Source organism: Crassostrea angulata, chromosome 8 (assembly GCF_025612915.1).
Source record: "Crassostrea angulata isolate pt1a10 chromosome 8, ASM2561291v2, whole genome shotgun sequence".
Classification (NCBI taxonomy): Eukaryota; Metazoa; Mollusca; class Bivalvia; order Ostreida; family Ostreidae; genus Magallana; species Magallana angulata.
This window is the reverse complement of record NC_069118.1, coordinates 4,302,238-4,323,198: the sequence shown is the minus strand read 5'-3', so window position 1 is coordinate 4,323,198 and position 20,961 is coordinate 4,302,238. Positions and strand designations below refer to the sequence as shown.

Genomic DNA, 20,961 nt, shown 5'->3' with positions numbered 1-20,961 from the left:
AAAGTTGGAGAACTTTAGGATGATGTGAACTAGGAGAATTGCAGGACTGCTGTAGGATTGTATGAACTAGGAGAACTGTAGGACTTGTGTAGGATTGTATGAATCGGTAGAATTATGAGGTAAAATATACATGTATGAATTCCAATAAGTATAGGGTAGAGGTATGGACTTGTAGAGCTATAGGTGTAGGATTTTATGAACTGGGAAAAATACAGCTTAAGGACTATATGAACAACAGGATCTAAAGGTGTAAGATATATTGTCTGAACTAAGAGGACTGAATGAACTAGGAGATCCAAAGGTCTAGGACTATGAACTAGGTGAGCTGTAGGATTGTATGAACTAGGAGAACTCTAGATGTAGGATTTCTTGAACGAGGAGAAGTATAGGTTTTATGAACAATGAGAACTTTACATGAAGAATTTTGCAAGCAGTGATATAAAAAACTTTTGAGTTAGGTTACAAATGTACTAATATATTGTAATAACTATTGTCAAAAGTTGAAATTTTAAATTTAAGTAAATATTTGATACTATGTGTTTTTAGACAAGGATGGCAACAGAAGCAGAACTGGCCTTAATTCACAGGTTAGCCAATTAATAATTCTAGAATATATCTTGTGTACAATATATACTTAGTCTTGATTGATCTTACAAGTATACCAAATAATAACATGCTCCAAGACAGATAGCTCGATTCATACTAAATTTAAAAGATTTTTACATATTTATTTGATGAATAGAAAATTTCTTACTCTTTGAGACTTGAGGTACATGTATATGCAATCATATTTTGATAATACATGATATTCAATGACGTCAATTGTTTACTTGAAGTACCACCTACTTGGATGAGATAAAGAGCCTTGAAGACAAAAATCCATTTGAGCTGAAGAAACTGGAAAGGAAGTTTCAGTCCATCTACCTCTGTCGGGTAAGCGTTATGGTCATGCATGTATTAAGTGGAATGTTTCCAAATATGTCTACAAATTAAGAGAGCTGAATGGCTGTGACCTTTTTTTCAAAGACTGTATAAGTCTCCTTTAAAAGAAGAGCCCTGTATAAAGATACAGGAAAAAACTCAAATTCAAAAGCTATTTTCCTTTAGTTAGTTATGGTGGCATAGATCTGCCACCACTTGTCAGATAATTATGTCGACTTGTCAGATGATTATGTCGACATGTCAGATATTTATGTCAACTTGTCAGATCTTTATTTTGACATGTCAGAAAATAACCATATTGACTAGAAACTCAATATTTTGATGTTAAATCGTGTTAGTGCCACTAACTGCCATTTACTTGGCATCTTAATTTCTGACAGGTCGACATAAAGGTCAGACAAGTTAACATAATTATTTGACAAGTGGACATAAAGATCTTGCAAGTTAACATAATTATCTGACAGAAAAAATATTATGGCCACTAGTTTAAAGAAAATTATCATTCAGATTATAAGTCGACTTGTCAGATATTGATGTTGACTTGTCAGATGTTATGTCGTCTTGTCTAATAATTATGTTGACTCGTCAGATTATAATGTCGACTTGTCAAATAATTATTTTGACTTAATAGATGACTATGTCGACTTGTCAGATCCTTATGTCAACTTGTCAGAAAATATTATTTCAACTGGATGGCACAAATTTGGCGTGGAAAGATTATAGTGTTAAATTTTCAAACACGTGAATAAGTGACAAGTCGACTTAAAGAACTGACAAATCAACATAATTATCTGACAAGTCGACATCAAGATCTGACAAGTCGACATAATTATCTGATAAGTGGTGGCATATCTATTCCACTATAGTTAGTAAACGTTACAAATTAACAGTTTATACCTAAACAAATCCTTCTTAAAAACTTTAAGGTACATTGTAGATCTAATGAATAATTTGTTGACTACCAAACCTCCATAAAGTAGACATTGACTGTTCCTTATGATGCTTTAGTTGCTTAATCAACATAATTCCAGTATACGATTGTGTGAAAATTACTGGTTTTCAAACAATTGTTATGTATATTTCTCATGGTTATAAATAAATGTTACAATTACAATGGTGAGACTTAAATGCTTGGAATCAAGTCCATTATTGATATATGATGCAGTAGGTTTATTCTTTAAATTGGCATGCATCAATCATATGGTGTTCCATAGGGTGTTCCACTGGGGCAACTCGAACCATTGCACTTAAAATTCAGCGAAATGCAACAGTGAAATGCAACTATTAAATTCATTAGGATTTCTTAAGCTACACAATTGTTAGTATATATATTTCTCATGGTTATCTCCTGCTGATTGTAGGACTCGTATTTCTGTGCGCGGATGGCTGCCGGATTTGTGCTGGATGTGGTGGATAACGTGATGACCGGACAGGTGGGTGTGTCAACACTTATAACGAGTGTTAGGTCGTGGATTTAACTAATTTGATGATTTAATCTTAACATATGTACTACAATTAGGAACAGTGCCCTTCTGAAACAAAAATAACTACTCTTTAATTAGATGAATAACTTACTATTCCTTACAAAATTGACAACTCTCAGACTGATCACGGGTATGATTACTTAAATCTTTACATGGAAGGTTTTACAGTCAGGTAGAATTTATTAAGCTATTTTAATCCACTTTTAAATTAGCTTAATTTCATGTGTAGTTCAAGAAGGATATTGCTACATAGATTGTTTTTTGTGTTGTGAGCTATTTATCACTGGCAGATGATCTGTATTTGTCAGATGATACATGTAATTTGTGTAATTTCATAAAAACCCAAAATTGTATTGCTTTGTAATAATTTGCATTAGATAGTATCCAAATACAAGACAAAACTGATATTACTGATGGCTGGATGTTTTTCATTGTTTGTGAGAACATAATGTGTTTTCTTAATTCCTGTAGAATTTCTGTTTAACTCAAACTGTGTTTATTTTGCTGTTGCCATTATCAATTTTTAATTTTTTGGTTCTCTTCTGGCTTTATGGATTACAGAGCCAAAATGGAGTTGCAATTGTGAGGTATGTGAACTAACTTTAATACACTAAGTACACTAAGTAGATGTATTCCATATATTGTTGAAGTAACAAAAGTAATATTAAACAAATGATTTCCATGAAACTACATACTTTGAGAACAAACTCATTTTTTAAAACATGCTGAATATTATTGTTTTCTGAATCCAAAGAAATTTTTGAATGAAATTCCAGGCCCCCGGGACACCATGCAGAATGCACGGAGGCCATGGGATTCTGCTTTTTTAATAACATTGCCATTGCTGCCAAATACGCCCAGAACACATACAAGGTCAAAAAGTAAGATACTGTAAACATGGAAACCACTAAGTGCATCCAGATATAATGTGATGTGAAAAAAGTCAGATTTGTGAACATTGAAACAAAGAATTAAAGTTAGAACTACCAGGTTATTTAGGGTTGGCATGATAATGTACAATAAGAAAAGTCATATATGTTAACATGAAAACAACAGTGTACATTGTTGTAAAATACCACAAAATGTAAAATGATGGACAGGTTGGAAAGGAAATGTTTGATTCTGAATCAGTGTCAAGAAAAATACATTTCTGTATAAAGGTGTGAAATTTTTAAACTGTCACACCATTGATATTGTAGAGTTCTGATTGTTGACTGGGATATTCACCATGGAAACGGGACACAGCGGCAGTTTTATGATGATCCAAGGTAATGTCTGATGGTCACTTGAAAGGCGTCTTCTGTACATTTGTATTCATAGAATTTTTACCCTCTTCTCAAAAACATAGAATATTATTGTCTTAGATAACTCATCCCAAACCTTGATAATAATATCCATTACAACAATAATTGATGGGTGTCAAATTTGGCTGCTTTCTGAATGCAATAGTTTAATGTTTAGATCTATTTCAATAACTGTAATTTCAACTGTTTTATCATTCTCTTTTATGCAAGTAGAGAATTCAATTTAACTAAGAACTTTCATTGTCTTTAAATTTTGGCTATTTGATCTTAACTGCTTAAATAAGTAAAAAAAAATTTACCATTATCCTACTAAAATAACCTGTATTGTGCATGTATAACACCTTTATGAATATTCCTGCTGGAATTTGTAATTGAATTTTAATTTTTAATTTTTTCCTGAAACTTTGTAGAATTTTGTTTTAAATATGATTTTGTTGCAGTGTGCTGTTCATTAGCCTCCACAGGTACGACCGTGGGTTCTTCTATCCATCCTCACCCCAGGGCTGCCCTACCATGGTGGGGAAAGGGGAGGGGACAGGGTTCAACGTCAACATTGCATGGGACAATGTAAGCTATAGTGTTACAACAATGTCAACATTGCATGGAACAATGTAAACTGTAGTGTAACTACAATGTCAACATTGCATGGAACAATGTAAACTGTAGTGTAACTACAATGTCAACATTGCATGGAACAATGTAAACTGTAGTGTAACTACAATGTCAACATTGCATGGAACAATGTAAACTGTAGTGTAACTACAATGTCAAAATAGCATAGAACAATGTAAGCTTTAGTATAACAACAATGTCAACATAGCATAGAACAATGTAAGCTTTAGTATAACAACAATGTCAACATAGCATGGAACAATGTAACCTTTAATGCTATTACAATATCACATAGCATGGAACAATTTTAGCTGTAGTGTTACACAACAATGTCAACATAGCATAGAACAATGTAAGCTTTAGTATAACAACAATATCACATAGCATGGAACAATTTTAGCTGTAGTGTTACACAACAATGTCAACATAGCATAGAACAATGTAAGCTTTAGTGGTACAACAATGTCACATTGCATGGAACAATGTAAGCTTTAGTGTTATAACAATATCAACATAGCATGGAACAGTGTACCGGTAAGCTATATTGTTACTACAATGTCAACATAGCATGGAAAAGTGTAAGCTATATTGTTACAACACTTTCAACATAGCATGGAATAGTGTAAGCTTTAGTGTTACAACAATGTCAACATAGCATGGAATAATGTAAGATATAGTGTTACAACAATTTCAACATAGCATGGAACAATGTTAGCTAGGGTGTTACAACAATGTCAACACAGCAATCAAACAGTATAAGCTATCGTGATACAACAATGTCAACATAGCAGGAAAAACTGTAAGCTTTGGTGTTATTTCAATACCAACATAGCATGGAATAGTGTAAGCTACACTCTGTCTGTGTACAGTGTTGTTTGTTCATCCTCAAGAGGCCTTTGTATGAATTGTGCAATACATTGGATACTGTGGAATCATCATTTTTTGTTGAGGACCAATGTTAGTGGTTTTTGTGGGTAACCCTTTCACACGAATTTACATCACAACAAACATATTTACAAGAATTGGTTTGATATCTATTTGCAGAATAGAACTTGCCACTGACAAATTAAGTCCCCATGAACCAGGAAAATTTTGGCTACCCACAAACATCAACTTCCACAAATAAAAATGATTCCACAGTATCAAGTATAAATGTTAGATTAACCTATTGTCTGATTTGTGCAAATATCTAATAAGTATATTTTGATTATATGCATGCAATTTTGTTAGCCTTTCTTGACAAATCTTGCAAATTTGCAATTGCCTGAGTGTATATTTAAAGAAATTACAGTGCACGTTTGTTGAAAAAGACGGCCTCCAGATAGCAAAATTAACGGGAAACTGTATATGATCAAATGTACTAATTAAATAAAAAAATTCAGTGAAAAAAATTCAATTAGAAATTGGTTAATCTTTTACAGGGTCCTATGGGAGACTCAGAGTACATTGCTGCATTCCAGCAGATAGTGATGCCTATAGCCTATGAGGTAACTCATAATTAACCATCAAAAACATATGATCTAGTTTAGAAATGATTTGATTTGCAATGCTCCCACATTTATGTTGTTTCCTTGCCCCAGGATCATGAAGCAGACTTAAACTTTATGTACTCTAGCTGTCCTAATTTCTATTGATTGAATACATTGACGAATATGAAATGCTATGAAAATAGTCTGATTAAAATTTTAAGTTAAATTTGAAATTGTTTTATGACCCTATGACCTGAACTTATTCAGCTTTGGTTTACTTTTACAGTTTGGTCCTGAATTGGTTCTGGTCTCTGCTGGATTTGATGCAGCCTTAGGTGATCCTTTGGTAAGTATAGGGATTATTAAGGTTTTATTTGATAAAGGAAACAGTGGGATAGTTAAGTAAAATTTCAGGTTACATGTATCTAACTGATTACAGGGAAACTACTTAGTGACACCTCTTGGATATGGTCACATGACACACATGTTGTCTTCATTGGCCAATGGGAGAGTGATCCTAGCTTTAGAGGTAAAAAAAAAACATGCAGTTTTCTGTAAAACTCAGTGCTTTATGATTAATATTTCAGAAAAAAATTAGATTTTTTTTTCCATTTTTAAAAATTAGGAGAAGCTTTATTTGCATGTAAACTGTAATTAATTGAACTATTGAAATGGTGTTTTTAGGGAGGGTATCATCTGGCAGCCATAGCTAACTCGATGGCAATGTGTACCTCCATTCTCCTGGGAGATGCCTGTCCTCACCTTCCTTATACAGAGCCTAAAGACAGGTAAGTAAGAGAAATAAAGGAGATAACTAATGAGCCTAAGGACAGGTAAGTAAGAGAAATAAAGGAGATAACTAATGAGCCTAAGGACAGGTAAGTAAGAGAAATAAAGGAGATAACTAATGAGCCTAAGGACAGGTAAGTAAGAGAAATAAAGGAGATAACTAATGAGCCTAAAGACAGGTAAGTAAGAGAAATAAAGGAGATAACGCTTCATACATATTGGCCACATACACATGCATAACCTAAATACAGGTCAGTAAGGGAAATAAAGGAGATAAAACAGACATTGGCCACATATGCATACACTGATACAGAGCCCAAAGACAGGTAAGTAAGAAACATAAAGGAGATGACACTTTATACACATTGACCACAAACACATACAGAGTCTAAAGACAGTTGACTCAAATAGTCAGGTAATTAAAAATTTTATCTACAATGACCAAATATAGAACATAAGTTATGATTATGATTGGCAGGTAAATTACGCTACCTCATTTAATATTGAATTAGAAGCAGCACTAAGTCTTATACAAAATGTTTATTTGGCAAGGTCTCTGAAATCAGAGAAAAATTTTAGTTGTTAGACATACTTTTTACACATTCTGTTCTATTTGAATCAGGTCAAGGTGTAACATGTATAGTGCATGTGTAGTTATTTTTTTTTTTTACACCTAAAATTAAAAAATAAGGCACAGTATTTAAAACACTTATGTTAATATGTGCAACATTAAAATGTAATGTCAAGAGGATTAATATTTTTTGCACGTGTCATATTGCGACGTAGGCAAGTTATGTTATACGATATAAATGAATTTGTTTAGCCAATCAATTGAGGCCTGATAACCAGTATAACATCATAAAGAGATAAAAACAGAATAATGTTAATCAAGCAAAGACAATCATTTGTATAGCTTGTTTAAGAAAAAGGCATACTATTTGATATGATTTGGAGCTTTCAAACTGTGACATGAATTGGTGATTTAGAAATGTTTTGTATGTGTAAAAGTTTAAACATCTTTTGGAAATCTAATCATCATATTAAAATTTTGTTAATGAAGTTTTTTTAAGTTTTGGCAAACTCAAAATTTTGCTATTTTTATTCCATATTACATTAGTTTAGTAGTTAAACACCATGCAATATAAGGTTCAATGTTTTCTAAAACATTCCTTGTACAAACTCTGCCTCCAAAGCCATCAAAATTGTTTCTCTATAAAATGGGTTGTCTTTCTTCAGATGACCAATGTAAATGAGTAGGAGAGCTTATTTTAGTCTTTAGGCTATTATATGTGTGTGACCCAACACAGCATGAAGTTGTTAAATCTTTAAAAGTTTGTATTTTCATATCAAAAAGGAATTTCCCCCAAAACAAAAATGTAGTTAAGCTTTATATATATCCACCATACACTTGACGTTCTGACAATATTGCCTGTGCTATTCCTTTCATTTCTAAAGAAGACCAAGAGAAAGTGGGCAATGACCTACATTTATGACCTTGCAATGTCAAGGTGGTTTATATGAAGGTCAAGGCCTAGATTTTCAGTAATCCAGTTAAAAGCAGCAGTAAGAATTGCTTTAAATCATTTTTTATAACAGAGATTTTATATTGAATGAAAAAAAGCATCTGAATCATTCTTGATTTTAGCTTTACGTATTGAAACCTCTCTTTGGGGAATTATATAATCACCTTAGACGAATTCTTACGCAAGAAAATCCAACAAGATAAATCTTTAGTGTCTAACAAGAAGTGAATGTTAATTCATATGATACAAATGAAAGTCCTTAATTCTTAAGGGTTTGCCTCATTTGTGTGGGTAAGATGCAATGGTTTCCACTCTTTACACAATTATATAATTACTGATGATGTAATGGTACCAATTCATTCCCCAGTAATTTGCTGTAATTTTCATTCTCAGTGCTGTTCAATGCATCAGAGATGTCTTAGATGTACAGAAGAATCACTGGAAGTCATTAAAATTCCGAGGTAAGACCTTTTGTCTGTTTGGAACGTGGAAGCCAAATCGGTTCAGAGTCATGTAAACATTGACAGCATTGCGGATTATTGATGCAGACATTGAGATCAGCAGACAACACCTGCAGTAGGTGTACCTTGTACATCTCAGCATGTAGATAAAAACCTACACAGACACAGAGTAAGCTCCAACACCTGTTAATGACATTGATCTCCAATATATCATTGAAATTTTAATATTGAGAAGAAAAAAATGCAGACCATGAACACAAGAAATTGATGTATCAATGATTAAGTTCTTGTTGTGATGTATTTCATTTACACAATAAAAATGCTTTCTTTGGGGATTCATTTGGGATATGAAGGTAGCAAGATGAAACAGCCAAATCGTCCCCTAAATGGATTTGAGTATGACATCAACATGATTATTTTGTGCAGTCCATGATTTTTCTTAGGTCGCTGTTGGCATCGACCAATTGATAAACAGGGCGTGTCAATTTTAGGCGTGTCAATTTTAGCCCTGTCAATTTCTTGTCAGTTTCAGCCGTCGTAGATTTCGACCAATCCATAAACAGGGTGTGTAGATTTCAGTCTGGCTTTTCTATAGAGCTGTGAATTAACTATAAGTTTCCCTAAGAAACAGAGGTAATAATACTTGGTAGATGTAAATATTATTCTATAACTCTGAAAGAAGTCTCAGATTATTGCAATGAAGTTTTAGTCAACAACCAGAAGAAATTGATGTAAAAAAAATCAGTTGTTTTGATCTCTCTAAATGTTTAATGCTAAGACTGCAATCTCAGAATCATTATTGAAATTCGATAAAAAATTGTGGTAAAAACAACAAGAAATTGATGTAACAAGTAATTTAAGTTAATGTCAACAGAATGATACATTTTAATGATATTAATTGATAAATATCTACTTGCAAAGCATGTATATGAAATTCAGATCAAAGAATTTGGGTTTATTTTCTATGCTCATTTAATATCTCTTTGCAGTGAACATAAAGACAGAGGAAGATAATGAGGAAGATCATCTTAAAGTGAAAGAAAGGTCAGTGGAGTAATGATGCAATGATTAAACAAAGGAGGTCCATATCAGGCCATATCAAAAAAAGAGTCGATAGCTCTACAAGCAATGAATTGAGTGGGAGGCAGTTTCCGGGTTCCTGATGTCAGGTTGTAATTAAGTGAGCAAAGACTGAGCTCAGCTATTATGTAATTCTTAGAGGCACTTTTAATTAGATAAAGTCATTCTTTGTTGGCCTTGCATGAGGAGCCACAACTTAATTTCCAGAATGTGTCAGCCCATGATAAAGTCACACTTTATGGTTGCTCTCTTTGACTTACTTTTGTTATATGTGGGTTAATACCAAACTAATCAATTTGTGACTTGGAAAGACCAGCTTTATATGCCTTGTTTTTGAGGTTTGGTGATATAAGGAAATCAATTTGTTTTTCATTGGCAATAAAAGATCACTTAAGGGGCTTCCACACGTAAAAGTACCTTAAACCAGTCCGAACAGGTGAATTTTTTAAAAATGTTACCTTCTAGCATGTGTACCATTTGAAAATGACAGAAGCAATTGCAATTGGTTAAAATAGCAAAATTGCTTAAAGTTCTTTGGAATGGATGACTGAAGTACCTTCTTGTGTATTCAAATTTGAATTCTACAGTTTCAAGTGTGATGCAATTTTTGGGAGGGGGGGGGGGGTAGTTTGTTGACCCCTAGCCTTGTTTATCGACCAACATGTAGATACATGTAAATTCATGCATGGGTACATGAAAATGAGATTTATATATATGTTGACATAAGAAAAGTCATCTGCCCCACATATACCTTTAGAGACATTGAGAGAACACATATGTTTATAATGTCTTTTGTGAGACATGTTGGATGTTAGTAGATGTCAGTGATAGTCTAGTTTTTCCTTATAGGTCTTTCTGTGTCAAATATGTGGCATCATTTTGTAATCAGTTCTGTTAATTTCAAATGTATTGTGCGTTTAAGAAATCAATTGTTTCAATGTCAGATTTGTGTTGTCATTTGGAATTCAGGTGTTTTTTTATGTCAGTTAGGTGATGCCATGTTGAAATTAGTTTGCTTATTGTGACATCATAAGATCACTTAACAAATAATAAGATGTGGTGACATCATGGTACATGTAGTAACAATTAAGGAACTACTCTTACTGGTATGTTTGACAAAACGAAACTAAATTGTCCCTAATATTATGAAACTTACGCTAGAGACCAACTTGTTTGACTTTCCAAATGTTATTTTTTCTATATGGCATGTGTTAACATTTTTAGAAGTCAATTTTGTTCTTCGTGAAACAGTGAGATGTACTATTTGACCTGTGAATGTGCGTAGTTTTGATATTTGGTGCCATAAGTAGAGTAACATGTCTATCACCTTTCGATGTGTCTGCCTTTTTCCTGTTAAAAACAAAGAACTGGAGACATTAGAGTGATACCGGTAATATCTGCAGAGAAATTATTTGAGTTTCATATATCCTTATGTTGTCTTGATGTTGTAACAGTGTGAATATCAGTTAGAGCAGAGATTTGCCTGTCTATTTCAGTGTCATGTTGGAAGCCACAGGCCAATCTTCTTTTATCTTTGGGAACTGTAGTATAAGAAGCCTACCATGACAACAGATTCTGCAAAATGACAGTCTGCTTGTCATTTCTTTTATCAAGTTCCATTAAAAGAGGTTGTACATCTTAACTGTTACATTATAACAGTTCTTTTTGTACTTTTTGGTGCAATTCTCCATACTGTTAACATATATCATAAAACTATCTAGAGCTAGCCCATTTATTAATGCTATGGGAGTAGGTTTTCCTGTTGAATGAATTTTTTATTCTCTTAAAATATCTCTAATCACTGCAAAAAGATGATGATCAGTTACATGTATATAGACTCCAGTTTAGAAAAAAGTACAACTGAAGTATATATACAATATTCATGATCATGAAATTGATATCTCATGATACTTGGCTGGGTCATGTAAACTAATAATGATTTGTAAAGGTTCAGTTTTTCACCCAAAAAAGTTCTGAACAAAATTCTTATCAATTGGATACCTTATTGGACCTTTGAAATGAAGTTTGCATGATAGCTTGTGTCATATTAGCTTGATCATTTTTAAAAGTATGCTGCGTTCTCAATGAATTATTGATAACTCAATGAAATAGAAGAGGAATCTGGGTAGAAAATTTCATTTTGTCAGGTTACCTGCCTCATAATCGATGAATGGCAGGAAAGTTCTGAAACTGACACCTGGCTATCAGGAGGTAGTGTCTTATCACCTGTCATTTGTCAGGTTCTAGGGTGGTAGTGCCTTATCACCTGTCATTTGTCAGGTTCTAGGGTCGGTGCAGCAGCCTATAGGAAACGCCGCGAATCATCTGCTGTCCTGTTATTACCGGTGCTGTGGAATCATTTGATTTCGTATTGGCTCAATTTTCACAGAATTCATGGGTACCTCTTATCCACGAATTTACATTCTCCACAAATTAAAAAATTAGGGTTTTAAAGTCAAATTTCCTTGTGTTTGCATAAGAAATTATGTCCCCACAAATCTGTAAAATTTAAGGAAGCCACGGAAATGGCCCCCCACAAATTTAAATGATTCCACAGTACCTGTAGATGGAGTTGAAGGTAGAATTTTTTCACTTTCACTGTTAAAGAGCTAGATTTTGTCACCAAGGATGTTGATGCGCTAGATTTCTCTCACATTTGTTGGAGTGTTCTTGCATTAGACTCCTAAGTCTGTGACTTTTTTAGAGATCTTAAGTTTTAAACTTTTAAGGCACTAGATTTCTGCCACCTTATATAAGGGGTCTTAGGTCTTAGGTTATTGATGCAGTACTGTAGATTTCTATTAGCTTATTTCTTTGGCTTTAGGCTGTGATGTAGTAGCTTTGCAGGGGTTCTGAGGATATCAATGTAGTAGATTTCTGTCACCTTTACTGGAACATTGAGCAAGATGATATATCTGTCAGTGACTGAGGTTAAGCATCCGATGTCCCTCTGGGAAGGTGAGATAAATCAGGAGCACTGAGAAGGTCAATGGGGAGAGAAGTACCTGGTTATTGTCTTGTTTGTGTTGATGGGGTTGTTTGTCTGTGTTTTCGTACTTGCACTGAAGAGGTACAGACATTAACTGACTGGTAATCTCAGGAATCGCTCTCACCGCCAAAACACAACATGTGGTTTAATTATCTGAAGTGGCTCTAATTATCTTGATTACTTGTGTTTCTCTTTGTCACTTGCAATATGGTGAATTTTGTCACACTTCATTCATGCTGTAGCAGCATGGGATTAAGTTTTGTTCTCTATCCAACATACCGAGAGGTGATGAGCTGTTCTATTATCAAATCAGTCATTCTGTAAAAATTCTGCTGATAATGGTAAAAATATAATGGGTACTAAATGAAGAAACTGATTCAGAAATTGTGGGCTGTTCAGCATCTCTCCTAGAATATACTTTTCATATTCTGGCAATGATTTTAAGAATTCCTATGATGATTGAGAAATCTGACTGATTCAGAAATTTTATTGTTAGGTTAGTTATCCATAGAAAAATGGTTTTCATAATTTAAGTAAATAATAATGATAGGAAATTCTAATAAGCAAAATTAATTTTGACTAGCAAAGGCACTAAAACTTTTTTGTCTTATATTTTTAACTTTTATTTCTGAAATAATATTACCACAATCAATGAATAAATCATGAGGAAAAAGGTGCATTAATAATTCCTGAGGACAAAATTTCCTGTACAACAATTTGTAGAATTTACAAACTCAAAAGAGTTGTGGATCACTTAAGTCTACATGTACTATTCTTATAGATCAGTTATGCACTTTGTGTACTTATGTAGAACTCACTTTGTACTATTGGTGGAAAACTTCACAGAAAACAGCTACAGAGGAATCATCACTGATTTAGTAAGATTAAAAAGAATTACAAGAGCGATCTTGCTGCCTTTTTTGAAAGGGTTTGCAAATGATTGAATCATGGTACCCTTATGATACGATGAAATGAAACAACCAAAGGAATATGATGCCAAATCTCTTTGTTTCAGATTTGTATGAAATACAGATGTATCAAATGTTGTGTATGATTAAATGAGGGAAAGGTTTATCATTATATTGTATTTCTTTAGTGTGCATTTTTCTTCCTTGATCATCCTATCCAATCAAATCAATGATTATTTCTTTCTTTTGTTTTTGAATTCAAAGACCTCAAGTACCCAATGTAGGTCACTGTAGCTAAGAAACAAGTCAATATTTTAGAATCAATTAGTAAGCATTCATTGATCCCATCTTCTTTTAATGTGTTGAAACAAATTTTCTCTTCCTGTCAGTAAAAAGGACCATTAAAAAGATTGTTTACTATGGTAACATCAGAAAAATCCATTGTCATCCTAGAAATTTATTGATAACGATCAATTTATATGATATTTTGATTTACATTAATTTTACAGTTTCATGATTTTTCCTTGTCACCAAGAAATTTAAGTAATCTTTTTTCAGTAAATTGTATTTTTCGCTGTTGCTAACACAGAAAGGTAGTCTTGTGCCAATTTTTATACAGTCACAATCTAACTGAAATATGTTCAGTTTAACGTGCACAACCTCAAAACACTTCAATTTGTACATTTAATAGCTCTTCCATATTTTGTTGGGTGCATGATGTTATCATATTTTACATCAAATGGCAGATATGACTCAAACTGTGCTAAATACCACAAATTAAACTAGAACTCGCTTTACTGTACACTCAGGGTATTGAGAGACTCTAATCAAAACTAATGAAACAGAAATTTAGTATCAAAATGACTGAAATTTGGTACAAGAATGTCATTTTGGAATCATTTGACAACTAGAATACAGAAAATATGCTGTAACATTATTATCTTTTTTGTTGTTGTTAATGTATTGATATGGTACAGTTATGAGCATGTTCCACTGAGATCATGTTGTTAAACATTGGAGTGGAGGGTGGGTGTTTAGGGGTTTTAATGATAGCTTAATGAGGACATGTGAGTCTTGAAATATTAAACCTAAACAGATATAATGAAATCTTCATTTTTGTTTTTTTACAGTAAACATACTGTTTTGAACAAGATGGCAGCTAGTTCTTCTTGGTTTTAATAATTGTGAATTTTAAGCTTGCAACTTTGATAGATGGAAATATAACACAAGTACTAATAACATTACTTAGATGATGTTATAATTACAATATGTTCATATAACATTGGGGCTAACGAACTGGAAATCCTTGGAAACTTGACTGGATCAATAATGGATGTTTCTGATCCTCGCACCTCCTGGTGAACAAAATGTCCAACAAGCTCTTAATACTAAATTAGAAAATGATGTCCATTTACTAATCTCCCGTCAGGACCGCTGGTAGATGGTGTGAAATGTAGGATAGGGTCGGTCCTTTCTTCGTATATTAGCCTGTCAATAGAAGATTAAATTGGGCTACTGTGGCCTAGTTTTAGGAATTTAAATGATGACTGCAGCTATAGGGATACTAATAGAATCTCATCACATTATGTTAAATCACCCAATTTATTGCATTTTGTACATGATAGAATAAGGCAATGATTTCATGCCTTTGAATATAGCTCAGTGAACTCTCTGATACTTGCAAATGTGGCTAAAGTCATTTTTATCTAAATAACAAGATTTTTTATTCATTTATAAATTAAAAATGAAATATGTCTTTTTAAATTTTGAAGTTTTTAGTTTTGATTGGATCTACTAGAATAAGAATGAAGATAGTGTTGCCAATATAATATCATGAATATCAAGAGAATTTGAACTATGTTTGCAATGATGCTGAAGGTATAAGGAATTCCGTGCAGTGCATGTTGGATATCACTGGAAGAACGTAAATACGTAGATAGAGTAGTTAAATAGATAGAAAAGCTGACATGCCAATGCCCCACTCAATTAAGAGGCTTTCCATCATTTTTCCAATCATTTTGAGTGAATACATTCTGAGGTTGCCCACTGGAGTCAGAAGGTGAAATTTTCTCATCACCCAAGAAATATTCATTTGATGCGAGTTTTAACGGTGGAACTGGATGCTAGAATTCTTTTTTTATCCATGTCACTCACAGTGATGTCATTATATATGCTGAATCATCGGATCCGGGGTGTAAATGTCTGCGACAGATGAAGTCGCAAGGGGATTACCAACTAATATACCAGCTCTTTTGTATCTAGTTTGATGATTTATATTATATAATTGTTGTTATGTTAGAAAATATTCTCTGGGAGAAAAGAGAATTTGAAAATGATAATATTTCGCAATTTTTTTTTTTTTCAACAGTGAGGTTAAAAGTTTCATGATTATTTAGCATCTTAAATGATATATTCTAATCAGAAATTTGGTTTCCTCCTCATAAGACAACATTTTCTGTAGCAGCACAACATTTTTTTTAAGTTGAAAGATATATATCTCTAATCTACCAAAGGTCATTTACTTGATATACAGTTTAACCAGCTTCATCAGAGTACATCTGAAACTCGGTCTTAAGTGGAGAGAAGATTTGCATCTTAATAAGATACCAGCAATAAATATGCATCACAAACACATTTTGTATTGATCAGGAAACTCAAGTGAAACAAAAGAAGACAGAAATCACAATAGTGGCATTAACAAGAATTGGTCTAAGTTATTCCTGGCCAATGTCCTCCATAGCTATGAATACTAAACACTATTGAAATCATTGACAATCTAGGAAACAGGCATCAAAATCCAAAAGTTCTCACCAGCACTTTCAGAGTCACCCAAGTTATGAGGTTATAGGGTCTTGTGAACAATGCTATTTGTAATTAAGAGTAAAACTTTAAGATCTTCGTAATGGTGTGTAACACTTGTACTTTTCAACACACTTTTGATTCTATTTTGTTTGTATATAACCTTTATCAGTTGCCAAGTGAGTCAATAGATCAAAACTTTAACACATCTCAACTGTTTTAAAGAATAAAATTAGTCATGATCAATTAGACAGAGCCCATAACCAGAGAGATTCAGTTTGTTGGACTCTTTATGTGAGGTTGGCAGATGTTAAGGAAGAAAGTTCTTGGCTGAATTTATCCGCAGTTTAAAAACAAAATGGTCTTGCGGATAATTTGTAAATTTGTTCAGGATCATTACATTTTTTTCTCCTGCTTAATATTCATTTGGCATTAGACTATTCAAATGATGCTTATATATTATTAAACTAGGGTAAATAAATCTATTTTCCCCCTTAAATTCATCTGCTGGTTTAAGAAACAATTATTGATTTGTCATTTCAGTACACTAATTTGTTCACTGAGACATTTTCCTTTCATCTTAATATGAGATGACAGTAAAATTCACAGGTCCTTTTTCAAAAGAAATGGTGAAATGTCTTTTTTTGAAGTTATTGCCTAAAATACCAATTATTCTTGAATGATATCTATAATTGATAACATGATTGAAAAAACATTATATCAGCCAAATTGATGAAGAAATATTATTCCTAGTATAATCATACAATGTACAGTTGCATTTTTTTATTTGCCCAGTGCCAAATTTTTGTGTCTTAAAATAACCTTTCTGTATTATAGTAGCTTGTCAAAATTTTAATTTTTCACCTAAATTTGATCACATGATCAAATCCTGTGAAGCCCAAAGAGTTTCTCAGGAATTGTTGGTCATGTACATGTACCATCCAAGTTCATATTCCAGTGAACTTTTTAAGAAAGCTGTTATTAGTTAATTCTAATTACATTTCAGTAGTAATTTTAATTGAATTGTCAATTTTTGATCTTTTAAATCCTTATAAGGTGACACAATGTGTTTATTTCCCTAAATAGTGGAGAACAGGAAAGTTGCCTGGCACTGTCAGTATTTTTGTATTATGGACTACACCTCACTTACAGACCAGCGTAAGAGTTTGTCACACTGATTTACAGGATTTGTTGCAGGAAGTTGATGAGTATAAACCAGGCCATACTGACCACGGTTGCAGTGATTTCTGTAATGACTTCTCCTATATATGAAGGGATCCCTACAATTAAGGACACCATCTAATATGTCTACATATGCAAGTCTGTAATTTGTGGTCATTGGAGAGCTACGCTCAGGGTCAGAGAGAGGGCAGTGACAGACCGCTGGACTGCCATTGGTCAGATCCCCTCAGTGTAAGGTTTCATTGCTTCATTAGGTGTTATTGACCACCAATAGAGAGCCACTGTTTGCTGATTAGTGGTACTGAATGCTAATGTTTGTGCCAATGGAGTGGGTTATTTGTTTGTGAAGGAGATTTTCAGCTCAGTGTGGAAGTGATGGTTTCTTAAGTAGGGGATTAATTGCCCCAGTCTGCTTTTATGTTGTCAGAATCTTCTAATGTCGGGAATTTGAAAGTTTTTTCTTTCACAGTTGGAAATTGTATATTTGCAATTAAGAAGAGCAACTAGCTGCCTGCTGTTATTAAAAGTACCAAAGCTAGATTCAGTAGATGTAATGTATTATAGCAACCAATAAACTGATGGCTAGTTCCTTTTATGAAAATGAATACATTAACAGAGCTGGCACATGGATTTTTGTTGCAAAATTTTAAATCACCGGTTTAAGATGCAGTATGCAAAAAATACTATTTTTAATTTGTGATTCACTAAAACGAGTTGGATATTGAATCATTTAGCCTTTGTTGCATGGTTCCAAGGTTTTCTTGCTTTATCTGATAAATGCATTGAATGAGTTTATTATTGATGCAATAATGCATATTTTATAATGTAATAACCATAAAGTCCATTACAAAGGTCACATTTGGCAAATTATTATTTTTGATAATTATCAGATTCCTTTAGATAGAATTGTACGAGACCATACTATAAATAACTTTGGTTACAAACTGGTTGAATTCTGTAAGAATAATGATATTTATATTATGAATAGCAGAGTTGGTAACGATAAGAATATTGGTGGTACCACCTGTAAAGATAGTAGCACTGTGGATTATGTTTTAGCCAGTGCCAATTTCTTTGCAATTGTAGAATCCTTTAATATTAAAAATTTTTGTGACTTGTTCTCGGATGTCCACAATCCAATTTCTTTCTCATTTTCCATTTGTATTAATGACGCTAAAAATAACATTCCAGGTAAAAACCAACCAAGCGTGAAACTCTGGTGTGCGGACAAAGCAGACGATTTTCGCAATAATATTCAGATGTCTGCGGTGTGTGAAATTGAAAATGAACTTAACGTTCTTTCCTCTTGTATCGATAATATTTGTAAAGATAACATTTCCAAAATAGCAAAAGATATATGCACTGTATTTGTCAACACAGCCAGAGAAACGTTCGGCATGAGTAAACACGTAGATAATTTTAGTAACGAAAAAAGTAGTAAGCCGTGGTTTAATCGGGTTTGTAGAACAGCAAGAAGGAAATATCATTTAGCAAAACGACTATATAATAGAAATAATTCAACAGATAATAAAGAAAATCTGAAGGTACTAAGTAAGCAATACAAGAGAACAATGGATGGCTGTATCAAAGATTATAAGAAAAATATTACTAAGAAACTTGTCAACTTGCGTTCTACTAGCCCGAAAGACTACTGGAAAATTTTACATGGTTCAAGACGGGATGAAAAATGTGCTGTTAGCATTGACGATATGTTTCAATTTTTAAAGGATATGAATGAGGGCTGTGAGAACGATGAATCTAATATTGATAACCCTGATTTTATTGGTACATGTATGTATGACGATATTCTTAACGGTGACATTTCTGATGAAGAAATTGTTGCGGCAGTTAAGAAACTTAAAAATAGTAAAGCCGCTGGGTATGATCTTATTGTAAATGAACACATTTCATCTACTCTGTCTATTTTTCTACAAGTGTATAAGAAGTTTTTTAATATTATTTTCTGTAGTGGGTTCGTTCCAGATGAGTGGCTAATCGGTATTATCAAACCAATTTATAAAAATAAGGGGGATCCTACTCAGCCGGAAAATTACCGCCCGATATCTCTTTTAAGTTGTCTAGGTAAACTTTTCACTAGTATTTTGGCCAATCGTCTGGAAGCATACGCCACTGAGACAAATCTTATTTATGAAAACCAAGCCGGGTTTAGAAAAAACTACTCAACTTTAGATCATATTTTGACATTACAATTTCTCTGTGATATTTTCATGAAAAGAAAAAAGAAATTATTTTGTGCTTTCATCGATTTTAAACAGGCGTTTGATACTGTATGGAGGACCGGCCTGTGGAGTAAACTTATTTTGAATGGAATTAACGGGAAATGCTTTAGATATATTAAAAACATGTACATGGGTATAAAGTCACTAGTAAAATTAAATGGTATTGCTTCTAATTTTTTTGAATGTAATGTAGGTGTTAGACAAGGAGAAAACCTTTCCCCTTTCTTATTTTCTTTGTACATTAATGACTTAGAAAACTTTCTTTTGGAAAAAAATATTGTTGGTTTACAAAGCATTAGTAATGAAATCGAAAACGAGTTATTATTACATTTGAAACTACTTATTTTATTTTACGCTGACGATACCGTCATAATGGCGGAATCGACAGAAGACCTTCAAAACGCCCTCAACGAATTTTATAGTTATTGTACTCAATGGAAACTTAATGTCAATGTTAATAAAACAAAAATAATGGTTTTCTCCAAAGGTCCAACATCGAAAAAGCTTTTTTATTATAAAGGAGAAGTTATTGAAAATGTTAAAGAATTCAAATACCTGGGTATCGTTCTGTCAAGAACTGGTTCATTTATTAAAGCAAGAAAGCATTTGTGTGAACAGGCTCAAAAGGCTATGTATGGTGTTATAAGAAAAATTAGAAATTTTAATTTACCAGTAAATTGTCAATTTGATTTGTTTGATAAGGTTGTTTTACCAGTTTTATTGTACGGCTGCGAAATTTGGGGCTTTGAAAATCTAGATATTATTGAACGTGTACATCTGAAATTTTTGAAAACAGTACTTAATTTAAGAAGCACAACACCGAATTTTATGATATATGGAGAAACAGGGCGCTACCCGTTGTATATTAATGTTTATACAAGAATAATTACATATTGGGGGAAAATGCTAATAAGCCCCGAGAACAAAATTGCATATACAGTGTACAGATACTTATTTTCACAACATTTTAATAGCGATTGTAAAAGCCCATGGATTGATTGTATTCAAAGAATTTTGAACATGTGCGGGCTACAATATGTCTGGCAGAACCATAATTTTGTCAATATAGAATGGTTATCTGCTACTGTAAACCAAAGATTAAAAGACCAATTTATGCAAATATGGTCAAATGATATAAATTGTTCTTCCAGAGGTCAAGTGTATAAAATTTTAAAACCA

General features: G+C 33.0%; 1 protein-coding gene across 2 annotated transcripts in view; it reads left to right on the top strand.

The window, feature by feature from the left end:
* The window catches only part of LOC128160597 (histone deacetylase 6-like), a 62,135-nt gene that overhangs the window by 11,228 nt on the left and 29,946 nt on the right, over positions 1 to 20,961 (top strand). For both annotated transcript variants that reach the window (XM_052823931.1, XM_052823932.1), the window contains exons 20-32: positions 547 to 587; positions 837 to 933; positions 2,304 to 2,375; positions 2,988 to 3,013; positions 3,203 to 3,307; positions 3,626 to 3,694; positions 4,171 to 4,297; positions 5,764 to 5,829; positions 6,098 to 6,157; positions 6,251 to 6,340; positions 6,496 to 6,599; positions 8,517 to 8,584; positions 9,574 to 9,628. In XM_052823931.1, coding sequence (XP_052679891.1) covers positions 547 to 587; positions 837 to 933; positions 2,304 to 2,375; positions 2,988 to 3,013; positions 3,203 to 3,307; positions 3,626 to 3,694; positions 4,171 to 4,297; positions 5,764 to 5,829; positions 6,098 to 6,157; positions 6,251 to 6,340; positions 6,496 to 6,599; positions 8,517 to 8,584; positions 9,574 to 9,628 — 980 coding nt within the window. The remainder of the gene's footprint in view (positions 1 to 546; positions 588 to 836; positions 934 to 2,303; positions 2,376 to 2,987; positions 3,014 to 3,202; positions 3,308 to 3,625; positions 3,695 to 4,170; positions 4,298 to 5,763; positions 5,830 to 6,097; positions 6,158 to 6,250; positions 6,341 to 6,495; positions 6,600 to 8,516; positions 8,585 to 9,573; positions 9,629 to 20,961) is intronic.